The following is a 14664-nucleotide window of genomic DNA, read 5'->3' as shown; positions in this document are numbered from 1 at the left end:
ATTTAGAAAAGTATGACAAAACATTTGTGTACCAGTACCTAAATACTGGTATCAGTACAACCCTAGGTGCGCTAAAAAAATGACAAGAAATGACAGGCAAAAGTCAATTTCTAGTTCCTAACCTGTTTTAAACACTTTTGAAAGTATGTCATGACTAATTCTGCAAATCTGCCCCTCCGCCCAACCCACCAAGTAGTCTGTGGGAAAGATGAATCTTCGTGTTTTAAGTAAATAAACGACCTGTATCTTTGAATAGTTCCATGCCCTTCATCTGTTTTCAAACAGTTCCACGGCTTTCTTCAAAGATTTTTGGTACATGCCTCCCAATAAGCTGCATGACAAACACACAGGGGCCTACTGAATTATTATCTATTTACAACTGCCATACTGTGTGTGTGATTTGTGTGGTACTACTTAATTTTTTATGTGTTTGAGTGCTGCTTCATATGAAATACTGCCATCACTTCCTTTTCATTTTCCCCCTCACCATGGAAGAAAACATGTCGAGATTACTTTGGCCCTCCAAAGATTATTACATTTCACAGCAGAAGTGACAATCAGAAAGAGGGGGATATGTATTAATGGCAAGATCATGACAATAATAAGAGGAATAATACATTTTGTTTAGAAGCACTTTTCAAAAAAACTTAATTCGCAACAAGTAAAATTAACAGAATATATGACTTCATACACACTACCTACAGTCCAGTAAGGTAGAATAAAGAACAATTGTTCCTTTCTATTATCACATTTTGGTACAAATGAGTGACTTGTGACAAAGCCAAGCAAATTAATGACTTGAACTGGTTGTGTTATGTCTTTAAATTAATTATTTATATTATATTCAATATTTGTACGAGCAATGTACACAGCTGTAATGTTTGCAGCTGATGCTAGCATTAAACTTGAATGTCTTAAAGTAAAGTGGAAAATCAAGTTGACTTCATATGTTTTAGTTTCATTGTGTACATTAAACCATATCCAATTGTATTTACACCACAAAGTAGGTGAAAACGCTGTTTGAACATCACAAAATGCCACAAATTCAGTCAGCCATTTTGAATACCTTTGGCTATTTTTGGAGATTGACATCACGGTAGTAACACTTCTGCACTCTGACCATGTTATTAGATTTGTTGTTTATCATTCACAATCCTTATAGGCTTGGCTTTTCTATGCAATTGAAATCGTAAATAAATAGCCAACAATTGATTCAACAGATGGAGGATCCTCTCATTATACTCTAAAACAGTGGTTCTCAAATGGGGGTACGTGTACCCCTGGGGGTACTTGAAGGTATGCCAAGGGGTACGTGAGATTTTTCAAAAATATTCTAAAAATAGCAACAATTCAAAAATCCTTTATAAATATATTTAACAATAATACTTCAACAACATATGAATGTAAGTTCATAAACTGTGAAAAGAAATGCAACAATGCAATATTCAGTGTTGACAGCTAGATTTTTTTGTAGATATGTTCCATAAATATTGATGTAAAATATTTATTTTTTTGTGAAGAAATGTTTAGAATTAAGTTCATGAATCCAGATGGATCTCTATTACAATCCCCAAAGAGGGCACTTTAAGTTGATGATTACTTCCACATATTTGTCGAAATCTTCATTTATAATTGAATCACTTGTTTATTTTTCAACAAGTTTTTAGTTATTTTTACATCTTTTTTTCCAAATAGTTCAAGAAAGACCACTACAAATGAGCAATATTTTGCACTGTTACCGTAATTTCCGGACTATAAGCCGCTACTTTTTTCCCTCGTTCTGGTCCCTGCGGCTTATACAACGGTGCGGCTTACGGTAACCAGGGGCGCGCACTACCGAGGATGCGCGAGACCGAGGCAGACATCTGGCGCCAGGTAACGAGAGCAAAACAAAGAGAAGGCGAGCGTCAGCGACAGTTTGCGCGAAGGAAGTGTTCATGCAAACACCCTTAATATGGAAAACAAACAGAGAAGTGCATAAGATGCTGCTTTTAAGTTAAAGGCAATCGATCTGGCTGTCAAAGAAGGAAATAGAGCTGCTGCACGTACCCTTGACATCAATTAATCAATGGTGAGACATTGGAGACGACACCATGAAGACTGCACTTTTACTGCCGTGTTACAGGCGAGCACTTTGTATTACTTTGCACCGTTGTATTATTTGTACTCTGCACGAATGCTGTTCGCCATGTCAAAGATGTGAAAGTTTGATTGAACGATTGAAAGATTTATTGTTAATAAATGGGACGCTTTGCGTTCCCAAACTGTCATCTCTGTCCCGACAATCCCCTCCATGGTAGCAGGAACCCCTATATACTACGGTAATTACACATCAAAACGCCTGCGGCTTATAGTCTGGTGCGGCTTATATATGGCGCAATCTGTATTTTCCCCTAAATTTAGCTGGTGCGGCTTATAGTTGGGTGCGCCTTATAGTCCGGAAATTACGGTAATCAATTTAATAAATCAGAAACTGATGACATAGTGCTGCATTTTACTTCTTTATCTCTTTTTCAACCAAAAATGCTTTGCTCTGATTAGGGGGTACTTGAATTAAAAACATGTTCACAGGGGGTACATCACTGAAAAAAGGTTGAGAACCACTGCTCTAAAACATCCAGAGACTACCAACAATATTCCATTTACACGTCATGACCTGAAAATTAACCAAATATGAGTGATATAGTTATGAGTGCCAACGCAGATGGACTATTTTAGCGGCGCATTGACAGCAGTGCTATTATTGACACATTGAGCCGACAGCTGCTTCTGCTTGGTCTCAAACTTGCTAAAAGTAAATTCTAGATTATAATTCTTGCATCTCTCACCTGCTAGTCGACAAATGTGACCATGGTCTCATAGGCCGGTCCACTTTCATATCCCCAGAGATGGCGAAATAGACCCCATAATATGCTTTCTGCAGGAACTTTTTTTTACCTTTCACGAGGATTGCGATTGAACCTTCATCTAAACGGAATTATGTGAGTTTACGTCCCGTCCCAGCAAGAGTGGGAATATTATAGTTAGAACTTATTGCTCTTCCTCTTTGTGTTTGGGCTCAATAATATAAGGATCATAATTTTCCCAAAAGTAATCGTTGTTGGCTCTCACAAAGTCTACTTGATTTGCATTCTTGTTGATGGGGAAGGGATCTGTGGTTCCTAGACCGACATCACGTGATCACGCGACTGGCTTCCTCATTATCTCGGGAATCTCTGTGAGATTGATACTATTTTGATCATATCTATTTATCTGCAAACTTTGGAAGTCTTTAGGTTTCATAAATCAGACATACGGTATATGAAAATAGCTTCAATACAGAGGCAACTTCTTTTTCCAATCTACTCCTCCTTTAATCCTTAAAGCAACATGTTAGCAGTGTCCTGGCTGATCCACCAATATTACAGTAAATACCACTAATTAACAATGTTGTATTTGTCATTATAGCTCAACATGAGATTGTGTTTGGAGGTACAGGATAGCTTGTATGGTGTCAAACAAATACAAAATACACCAAAAGTATTTAACATTCCTTAGTATTTATTTATTTATTTGTTTTACTTTTAAGTGTAGTACTCTTAATGATGCAATCATTGTATTGGCGGTCAAGCCTATTTGGTACATGGATGATATTTTTGTCAAAGTACAACAATATTTGTTACATTTTTTACTGCCATGCCAGCATCAAGAACGAATAAATAGATTATATTCTATAAAAAAAATGCTGACTGGGTTTTTATTGAGTATAGAATTGCTATCAAAGATTGATTATTTCTACTTAGGTAGTTTGGCTGAGTGATCGCCAATAACATGTTATGTTATATTACAAACCCCGTTTCCATATGAGTTGGGAAATTGTGTTAGATGTAAATATAAACGGAATACAATGATTTGCAAATCATTTTCATCCTATATTTAGTTGAATATGCTTCAAAGACAACATATTTGATGTTCAAACTGCTAAACATTTTTTTTTGCAAATAATCATTACATTTAGAATTTGATGCCAGCAACACGTGACAAAGAAGTTGGGAAAAGTGGCAACAAATACTGATAAAGTTGAGGAATGCTCATCAAACACTTATATGGAACATCCCACAGGTATGCAGGCTAACTTGGAACAGTTGGGTGCCATGATTGGGTATAAAAGCAGCTTCCATGAAATGCTAAGTAAGTCACAAACAAGGATGGGGCGAGTGTCACCACTTTGTAAGCAAATTTTCAAACAGTTTTAGAACAACATTTTTTAACGAGCTGTTGCAAGGAATTAAGGGACTTTACCATCTACGGTCCGTAAAATCATCAAAAGGTTCAGAGCATCTGGAGAAATCACTGCACGTAAGCGATGATATTACGGACCTTTGAACCCTCAGGCTGTACTGCATCAAAAACCGACATCAGTGTGTAAAGGATATCACCACATGGGCTCAGGAACACTTCATAAAACCACTGTCAGTAACTACAGTTGGTCGCTACATCTGTAAGTGCAAGTTAAAACTACTATGCAAAGCCAAACCCATTTATCAACAACAACAACCTGAAACGCCGCCGGCTTGGCTGGGCCCGAGCTCATCTAAGATGGACTGATGCAAAGTGTTCTGTGGTCTGACGAGTCCACATTTCAAATTATATTTGGAAACAGAGGACGTGGTGTCCTCCAGAACAAAGAGGAAAAGAATCATTTGGATTGTCATAGGCGCAAAGTTCAAAAGCCATCATCTGTGATGGTATGGGGGTGTATTAGTACCCAAAGCATGGGTAACTTACCCATCTGTGAAGGCACCATTAATGCTGAAAGGGCCATACAGGTTTTGGAGCAACATATGTTGTCATCCAAGCAACGTTATTATGGACGCTCCTGCTTATTTCAGCAAGACAATGCCAAGCCACATATCACAACTGCGTAGCTTCGTAGTAAAAGAGTGCGGGTACTTTCCTGGCCCGCCTGCAGTCCAGACCTGTCTCCCATCGAAAATGTGTGCCACATTATGAAGCCTAAAATACGACAGCGGAGACCCCGTACTGTTGAACGACTGAATCTCTACATAAAACAAGAATGGGAAAGAATTCCACTCTCAATGCTTCAACAATTAGTTTCCTCAGTTCTCAAACGTTTGAGTGTTGTTAAAAGAAAAGGTGATGTAACACAGTGGTGAACATGCATTTTCCCAACTACATTGACAGGTGTTGCAGCCATGAAATTCTAAGTTAATTATTATTTGCAAAAAAAAATAAAGCTTATGAGTTTGAACATCAAATATCTTGTCTTCGTAGCATATTCAATTGAATATGGGTTGAAAAGGATTTGCAAATCTTTGTATTCCGTTGATATTTACATCTAACACAATTTCCCAACTCATATGGAAAAAGGGTTTATAGCTACCTCTATTTGTTTATAATGTATATTTTCTGCTGAATCTACTCTTTTATGCCGCCTTTTTTTTTTTTTTTTGCTGCAGCGGTTACATATGCTGTAATAGTATACATAGTAATTGGGATTTGTTATATATTGCAGGGTTTCCCACACATTCATTTATTTGTGGCGGCCCGCCACAAATAAATGATTCCCGAGCGTGACCGCAGTTCCATCCTTTAAAACTGAGCTACTCAGTGGCCTAGTAGTTAGAGTGTCCGCCCTGAGATCGATAGGTTGTGAGTTCAAACCCTGCCCTGGTCATACAAAAAGACTATAAAAATGGGACCCATTACCTCCCTGCTTGACACTCAGTGTCAAGGGTTGGATTTGGGGGTTAAGTCACCAAAAATGATTCCCAAGCGCGGCCGCAGCTGCTGCTCACTGCTCCGCTCACCTCCCAGGGGGCGATCAAGGGTGATGGGTCAGATGCAGATAATTTCACCACATCTTGTGTGTGTGTGTGTGTGTGTGAGTGACAATCATTGGTACTTTAACTTTAATTTACTGTGTGGAACAATTTCCGTTGTGGATCAATACAGTTTAAGTGTCGAAATCCGAAAAGCTGGTGAGTCGTCACATTAAATGGCACTGTTGAATTGTATGTGAGCCAAGTAGGACCGGCATGATTCGGTGGGTTCCAAAGAAGTGTCTGATTGGGTACCCATCCTTAGTTTGGACACCTGCACATACTGCACACAAAAGCAGCCGCGGTGAAGGAAGTTGCAGTCATGTTCGTGTTAGCAGAATATACATTCTATGGTGGCTAACGTTAGGAGGTAAACGTGTTGCCCATCATTAGCTGACAACAAAAAAACTATCCTATTGGAATCCAATTTAGATTAACTTATATGATCCTCGATGCCCAATGGGATACATTGTGGTCCTCTACCACAGTGTTTTTCAACCTTTTTTGAGCAAAGGCACATTTTTAGCGTTAAAAAAATCTGGAGGAACACCACCAGCAGAAATCATTAAAAAACAAAAGTCAGTTGACAGTAAAAAGTCGTCGCAATTTTGGATATGACTTTAAAGCGTAACCAAGCATGCATCAATATAGCTCTTCTCTCAAAGTAGGTGTACTGTCACCACCTGTCACATCACGCCCTTACTTTATTTTGTATTTTTTGCTGTTTTCCTGTATGTAGTGTTTTAGTTCTTGTTTTACGCTCCTATTTTTTTGATATTTTCCTGTACCAGTTTCATGTCTTCCTTGGAGCGATATTTTCCGCATCTATTTTGTTTTAACAGTCAAGGATATTTCAGTTGTTTTTATACTTCTTTGTGGGGACATTGTTGATTTTCATGTCCTGTTCGGATGTACTTTGTGGATGCTGTCTTTGCTCCACAATTAGCCTGTTCACCTGTGGGGTGTTCCAAATAGGTGTTTTTTCCACCTGTGCCAGCTTTTTTGAAACATGTTGCAGGCGTCAAATTCCAAATAAGCTAATATTTGCAGAAAATGAAGTTTACCAGTCCCAATGATAATTATCTTGTCTTTGCTGTCTATTCAATTAAGTATAAGTGGAAAAGGATTTGCAAATCATTGCACTCTGTTATTATTCACCATGTAGTAAATGGTGAATAATAACAGAGTGCTACTACACAACCCAAAACCAGTAAAGTTGGCACGTTGTGTAAATTTTACACAACGTGCCAACTTCACTGGTTTTTGGTTTTTAGTAGTATGATCTTAAACTTCTAATTACTTTGCTACAAGCAATCTATATTCGCCTATTAAATAATAGTGAATACTAGTGTATTTTGCAATCCAGAATAGGTTAGCCTGTGTACTCACTCTCAGTAATACATAAATGAGGGATTTCCCCCCAATGATACAGGTAAGTCCCTATCATATAGCGTTTAACTCCATGTAATAATACAATAAATCAAGCCCCTATGCATTTGATACTGTAGTTTTTAAGACATATCTGCAACCTGGTGGTCATAGCCCTCATGTAGCAGTTTTAAATACATGACAGTGGCGCCCTCGTGTGGTAGAAAGTAAGAAATAAATCTTAGTAAATGTCTAAGGTTAGATTATCTATATCAGGGGTGTCAAATGTACCGCCCAAGGGCTGGATCAGGCCCGCAAACAGGTTTTATCCGACCCGCTGGATGAGTTTAAGTATAAAAATTTTGTTTGAAATTTTGGAATGAAAGAAACAGCTGTTCTAAATGTGTCCACTGGATGTCGCCATAGCAATTATTTGTATCTTTGTAGATGATGCTACATACTCAGTGGCCTAGTGGTTAGTGTCCGCCCTGAGATCGGCAGATTAGGAGTTCAAACCCCGGCTGAGTCATACCAAAGACTATACAAAAAAGGGGACCCTTTGCCTCCTTGCTTGGCACGCGGCATCAAGGGTTGGAATTGGGGGTTAAATCACCATAAATTCGCGATAATGCCATATTTTTGCTGAAAGGATTTAGTGAAGTTAAGTGAATTATATTTATACAGCGCTTTTTTCAAGTGACTCAAAGCGCTTTACATAGTGAAACCCAATATCTAAGTTACATTTAAACCAGTGTGGGTGGCACTGGGAGCAGGTGGGTAAAGTGTCTTGCCCAAGGACACAACAGCAGTAACTAGGATGGCAAAAGCGGGAATCGAACCTGCAACCCTCAAGTTGCTGACACGGCCACTCTACCAACCGAGCTATGCTATAGAACATCGACGATAAAGTTCGCAACTTTTGGTGCTGATAAAAAAGCCTAGCCTCTACTGGAAGTAGCAGACGATGTGCGCGTGACGTCACGGGTTGTGGAGCTCCTCACATCCTCACATTGTTTACAATCATAGCCACCAGCAGCGAGAGCGATTCGGACCGACGAAGCGACGATTTCCCCATTAATTCGAGCGAGGATGAAAGATTTGTGGATGACGATAGTGAAAGTAAAGGACTAGGAAAAAAAAGGCAAGGGTAGTGGGAGAGATTCAGATGCTATTAGACACATTTACTAGGATAATTCTGGAAAATCCCTTATCTGCTTTATGTGTTACTAGTTTTTTAGGGAGATTATAGAGGCAAAATAATACATTATTGGCTGTCTACTGATAGCAGCCACAACTACCATGTGGCCCCTCAATGAAAACCAGTTTGACATCCCTGGACTAGAGCCTGCAGTTGGCAATCCCAATGTAATCATCCATCCATTTTTCTACTGCTTATTCCCTTTGGGGTCGCTGGTGCCTATCTCAGCTACAATCGGGCGGAAGGCAGCGTACACCCTGGACAAGTCACCACCTCATCGCAGGGCCAACACAGATAGACAGACAACATTCACACTCACATTCACACACTAGGGACCATTTAGTGTTGCCAATCAACCTATCCACAGGTGCATGTCTTTGGAAGTGGGAGGAAGCCAGGGTACCCGGAGGGAACCCACGCAGTCACTGGGAGAACATGCAAACTCCACACAGAAAGATCCCGAGCCCGGGATTAAACCCAGGACTATTCAGGACCTTCGTATTGTGAGGCAGACACACTAACCCCTCTTCCACCATGAAGCCCTAATGTCATCCTATTTAACAGTAATAATATAACCTACCCCTAAAAGTGGATGTTCCTCCTTCCTGGCTGCTGTCAGTGTGAATTTTTTGCATGATGACGACTGGCGAGTACAACGTCGTCAAGTTTTCCATCACATCTTTACCTTCTTTCAGCAGGTGTCATACTGAACAAGAGTACAAGACAGACATTCATTTCCCCTCAGCGACCGATGGGGGCAAAAGTGGCGCACTGCATGAGAAATCAGCGAGAGCAGGAGAAGAAGAAGAAGAAGGGACTTTGCAGCGACCAATCAAATGAGGTCCGGGAGGCGCGAGGCGTGGTCATCGCGAAACTGACTTTTTGCAAGAGTCGGTGGTTGATAATTTACACCTTTTTTTATGTTTGGATGCAAGACCTGCTGACATAGAACATGTAGAAGGAATATTCGAGGAACGTATGGAAATTTTCCGAGTTATTTTCGCACTTTATGCGGACAAGCGGAAGTGCCGGGTAACCAATCAGGTGTTAGGACCCGCCCACTCACTGACACCTGAGTTGGACAGATAAAACACAGCAAAAACCACAAAAAAATGCGGAGCAGACAAAGTACTTTCATACTTGAGCTCCGCGTGGAACGCATAATCCACAGTGATGAATGTCCCCACAACCAACTGGTGTCTCAAACTCAATGTATATAGTGATAATTAGCAATAAATAACAGGTGAGGGGGAATAGTGCTTTAAGGCAGGAGTAAAGCAGGAAAGGAGAAACCCGGAAGTGGAAGAACTACAAAATAAAAGCGCAAGACCGGAAGTAGAAATACACAGACGAATACCAAGAAACTCAGTAAAAGGCATGACCTGATACAACAGATCATGACAAAATGACTCCAATATAAAGGAAAATGATTTATTTTTTATGTCAAAATGTCTTCATACTTCATTTCACTGGAGCAAGTGGACTCGGTGTGAACTTTAATGTCATCCATCTATTTACAGTATCATATATCTAGTGTAATGCTCGCTTAACACCACACGATGGCGCTACTGTAGTGCATTTTTAAGGCTTTTTGATCTCACTCAATTCTTGTAAATCCATCCATCCATCCATTTTCTACCGCTTATTCCCTTTCGGGGTTGCGGGGGGCGCTGGCGCCTATCTCAGCTACAATCGGGCGGAAGGCTTGTAAATTTCCCTAAACTTTTGTAAAACAAATAAGATAGTTTTTAAGATAGCACTCTTTGAGTATATCTACGTTTATAAATATGTCTGATTTTGCTTTTATTTTTATGATAAAACAGTCCTGCTAAGAGAACTTTAATGCCATCCATCTATTTACAGTACATAGTTTATATACCACAGGAGGGCGCCCCTTTCGTATATTCTATTGCATTTTTTAAGGTTTTTTAAGTTCACATAATTCTTGTAAAATTTCCCTTAACTATTGGAAAACAAATACGACAGTTTTTAAGATAGCATTATTTTAATATATACTTTTTAAAATATGTCCGATTTAGCTTTTATTTATATGATAAAACAGGCCTAAGAGACCTTTAATGACATCCATCAATTTACAGTATCATATATCTGGTGTAATGCTCGCTTAACACCACACGAGGACGCTACCGTCATGTGTTCAATTGTATTTTCTGTGAGTTGTGTGGTCCTCTGTTGTCCTCTGTGTTTTTAAAATTTTGATTTCTATTTACTGTTTTTAATTGTTTTTACCCTTTAATTTCGTTTTTAATCATATCTATTTTATGTTGTTTTATGTGGGTTTTATATGAATTTTTGTTTTTTGATTTTTTTCAGTCATTGGTGGAGCTCAGGATAGTATCTGAATATTATTTTTAATATTGTAGTGCAGCACTTTGGAAAAATGTTGTTTTTTAAATGTGCTGTATAAATAAAGTGGATTGGATTGTATTTTTTAGGCTCTTCCAGCTCAATCATCCTCCCATCCATTTTTCTACCGCTTGTCACTCAATTCTTGTAAAATTTCTCGCAACCTTTGCAAAACAAATAAGATAGTTTTTAAGATAGTAATATTTAAATATGTCTACGTTTATAAATATATCTGATTTAGCTCTTATTTATATAATACAACAGGCCGAAGAGAACTTTAATGACATACATGACTTGACTAACGTGGACCCCAACTTAAACAAGTTGAAAAACGTATTCGGGTGTTACCATTTAGTGGTCAATTGTGCGGAACATGTATTGTGCTGTGCAATCTACTAATAAAAGCTTCAATCAGTCAATCAATTCAATCAATCACTCAATTTACAGTATCATATTGCTGGTGTAATGCTCGCTTAACACCACACGAGGGCGCCACTGTCGTGTATTCAATTGCATTGATAAGGCTTTTTGAGCTCACTCAATTCTTGTAAAAATTGTCTCAACTTTTGCAAAACAAACACGATAGTTTTTAAGATAGCAATATTTAGATATGTCTACGTTTATGAACATGTTTAAATTAGCTCTTATAAGAGAATTCCATCTATTTTTTAACATCTTATTCTGTTCAGGTCTGAGGGGAGCTGGAGTCGACGGTGAAGCTTGAAGCTTTTATTGATTTCAAACGTAAACAGACACAATGTGATATAATAACTAGACATGTAGTAACAAAATGTACACAAATGAATACAACAGTTGATTTAATAGTTATGACTCACATATGGGATGAATAATATCAACATTTTCAACAGAGTTGAAGATATGTCACCTATTGAAGTAAGTCTTATTAAACAATAACTTGTGGGGCTTCTGTTGGAATTATTATTAATGTATTATAATGTAATACCTTAAAAATAAACAAATTATTTAAAATAATGTTTTAAGAATGTATCCTTTAATTTGATAGTTTATAAAGGGACAAGCGGTAGAAAATGGATGGATGGATGGATATCTATTTACTCTCCCATTAAATTAAAGTAATTACAAACTAATACTAATATTGTGCTGTTTGCATTTTTAAATGTTTTATGTATTTGTTAAATTATGAAAGGTTTTATAAAATAATAATGTACATGTATAATCATTTTCCTTGTCATGGTTAAATTATTTTTTAACTCTACCATTAAATTAAAAAGATAAAATAATGTGCCGTTCTCCCTTTCAAATTTATTAAATAAATTATAAAAAGTTAAATAATTGTGTTTTCATTTCTGAGTAGTTCATATTTTTTGCTCCATACCCTTGAAATACAATCCCATTAATTAGAAAAGAATGCCTTAGTAATCAAAGTATCAATTGTTCAATTAATAACAATAATATTTTTCCTTTTAAATTATTTTATAAATGACGCTAATTAAATTGTCGCCACAATGTTTGTTCTGCAAATTGTCATTCTTATGTTCCAAATAAACTACAAACACTTTCTGAGCTCTTAAAACACATTTTAAAGTGGTCCTGATGACAGCGATGCTTTCCAAATGATTTTTCTAGAAGCGATGGAGGAGTTCCCTTTTTTCTGCAGACGAGCTATTTTTTAATTGACCAAGTGGATGGGATCTAACGCATGCATATATATCATATATATTTATCCATTTATGAAAGATGCATTTTTGTTGACAAGTTAAAGCTGTTTAATGATAATACACGCATGTTTAACACATACAGATTCCTTTCTTTCATGAAGACCAGAATATAAGTTGGTGTATTACCTGATTCTGATGACTTGTGCCATGTATTTCTGGTCTTGTCATCTTCATGTGGACAGAAGGATGTCACGGCGGTGCGGCTGGATCAAGAGAGACGTCTTTACGGAACCTAAAGTTGCTTTTTTACAAGCGAGTGTCATTAATGATTCACATTATACAGGTCTGCAGTACCAGGAGGAACCTAGGTAAAAAAAAAAATGAAGGACTCCTAACTTGGAGAAGCCAAATCATCAGTTTTATACCCTTCCTTCCTGTCCCTGTGTGTGTGTGCTAAGTCAGGAGAGCACATCCTGACCATGAAAGGAGATGTTCCTGTGTAAGCGTCTGGAAAACAACTGCTTTAAAACTTCTAAAGGCTTTAGGGGCCACATGTGTGGACAGCACCTTTTAGCTCTTATTTCCAAAGTTGTGTACACTACTGAATTGGGGTCTTATGGCCGCTTATGTGGACACTTATACTGCCATCTGGTGGTGTCAGAAGAGTATAACATACAGTGTAAAAATACAAATTAGCATGTCACTACACTTGAAGTACACGTTTGTGTACTTATGGACTAAGTACATCATATCTTAAGATGAGTCTTAGTTTTTATTGTAATTAGGGTCCAATAAGCCCAAATAGCAAAGAGAAATTTAAAAAAGCATGTAAACAAAAAGCTTGGACCTTAAGAGGTTTTAAAAGTCATAACTTAAATGTTGGCTTTGAGCTAGATAGGTAGTCTCTTATCAAGGATGTGGCTATCCCTTTTGCATTCTGAAGTCCCAAATAGAGTCTCCTTCCTACGAGAAGTGATACAATCCACCTGCGAATATCAAACTAAGGGGCATTATTTATTTATGAGCTCAAACGAAAATATTGCCCTTTACTTAAACCTGGTGGTTTGTTTTCTCCAAGGTGAATGTAAAATTAGTTAATTCCATCTGGAGTCCCTAAAAAAACCCATAAATGACAGAAAATTTGAATTTTTGGCAAACTTTTTTTTTGCTAAAATGTCACTACACAAAAATTTTAAAAAATGGACTTGCTTCAGGATACAACACTGGTGCTGTAGTTGTAGGAGATGTCTTAAATCATCAGGAGTACCGACAAAAACCCGAAAATGGCAGAAAATTTATATTTTATGAAAAAATTTTTTCGCTGAAATGTAGTAAAAATTTAAAAAAAGACTGACTTGATTCAGCAGCACGTTGTAGAAGATGTCTCAAAACCTCATCAGGAGTCCTGATAAACCTGAAAATGGAAGAAAATGCATATATATGTCAAAATTGTATCCGCTAAAATGTTGAAAGGGGGCCCTGCGATGAGGAGGCCACTTGTCCAGGGTCTACCCCGCCTTCTGCCCGAATGCAGCTGAGATAGACTCCAGCAACCCCAAAAATGGGACAAGGGGTACAAAATGGATGGATCACTTTATTTCATTTGCATTGATTGGAATCCGACAGCTGCGATGAGGTGGCGACTTGTCCAGGGCGTACACCGCCTTCCTCTCGAATGTAGCTGAGACAGGCACCAGCGCCCCCTGCGACTCCCAAGGGAATAAGCGGCAGAAAATGGATGGATGGATGGAATCAGACAGTAGTGATGATAACGTTCCCATTTTTTAATGAAGGAAAAAAAAAAAAGTCCTCATTTCTGTCCAATACCTGTCATGCCCGTTAATCTGCGTTTATGTTTGATCATGTTATGTTTTGTTTTTTGGACTCTTGTTTACCGTTTTGCACTTCCTGGTTTTGTTTGTTTCCATGGGAACCCATTAGTTTCCACCTGTTCCCCTAGTCACGCCCCTGCCCTCAGTCCCGCACCTGTTTCTCATTACCACAGCTACTATTTAAGTCATTTGCTTTCTGTTCATCAGTCTGGGAACTTTGCTTGCTTACATACTGCTAATGCTTACTCACCACGACCAGGCAACTACCTTGCCTTGCCAACCTTCATGCCTTGCCACGCTGCTAACTATTTTTGACCACGCCACGTAAGATCTTTGTATTTTTTGCTAGTTTTTGGTTTATTGTGTATCTTTGATAGTATCTTTTGTTTATTTACAGATAGTCATGCCATTGTGCGGTTTTTGTTTGAAGTTTTAGT

The 14664-nt window shown here is 38.1% G+C and overlaps 1 protein-coding gene across 3 annotated transcripts in view; it reads left to right on the top strand.

The window, feature by feature from the left end:
- Positions 1 to 10885, top strand: part of LOC133562916 (glucoside xylosyltransferase 1-like) — a 19938-nt gene extending 9053 nt beyond the window's left edge. The window contains exon 9 of one of the 3 annotated variants that reach the window (XM_061916753.1): positions 9087 to 10885. In XM_061916753.1, coding sequence (XP_061772737.1) covers positions 9087 to 9098 — 12 coding nt within the window. In that variant the 3' untranslated portion in view covers positions 9099 to 10885. Of the gene's footprint in view, positions 2271 to 9083 lie in introns of those variants that run through there. The other 2 variants (XM_061916752.1, XM_061916751.1) reach the window with 2 other exon arrangements.
- The last annotated feature ends 3779 nt before the right edge of the window (positions 10886 to 14664 follow it).

Source organism: Nerophis ophidion, linkage group LG12, assembly GCF_033978795.1.
Source record: "Nerophis ophidion isolate RoL-2023_Sa linkage group LG12, RoL_Noph_v1.0, whole genome shotgun sequence".
Taxonomy (NCBI): Eukaryota; Metazoa; Chordata; class Actinopteri; order Syngnathiformes; family Syngnathidae; genus Nerophis; species Nerophis ophidion.
The sequence above is the reverse complement of the archived record's forward strand: the minus strand, read 5'-3'. Positions and strand labels throughout refer to the sequence as shown.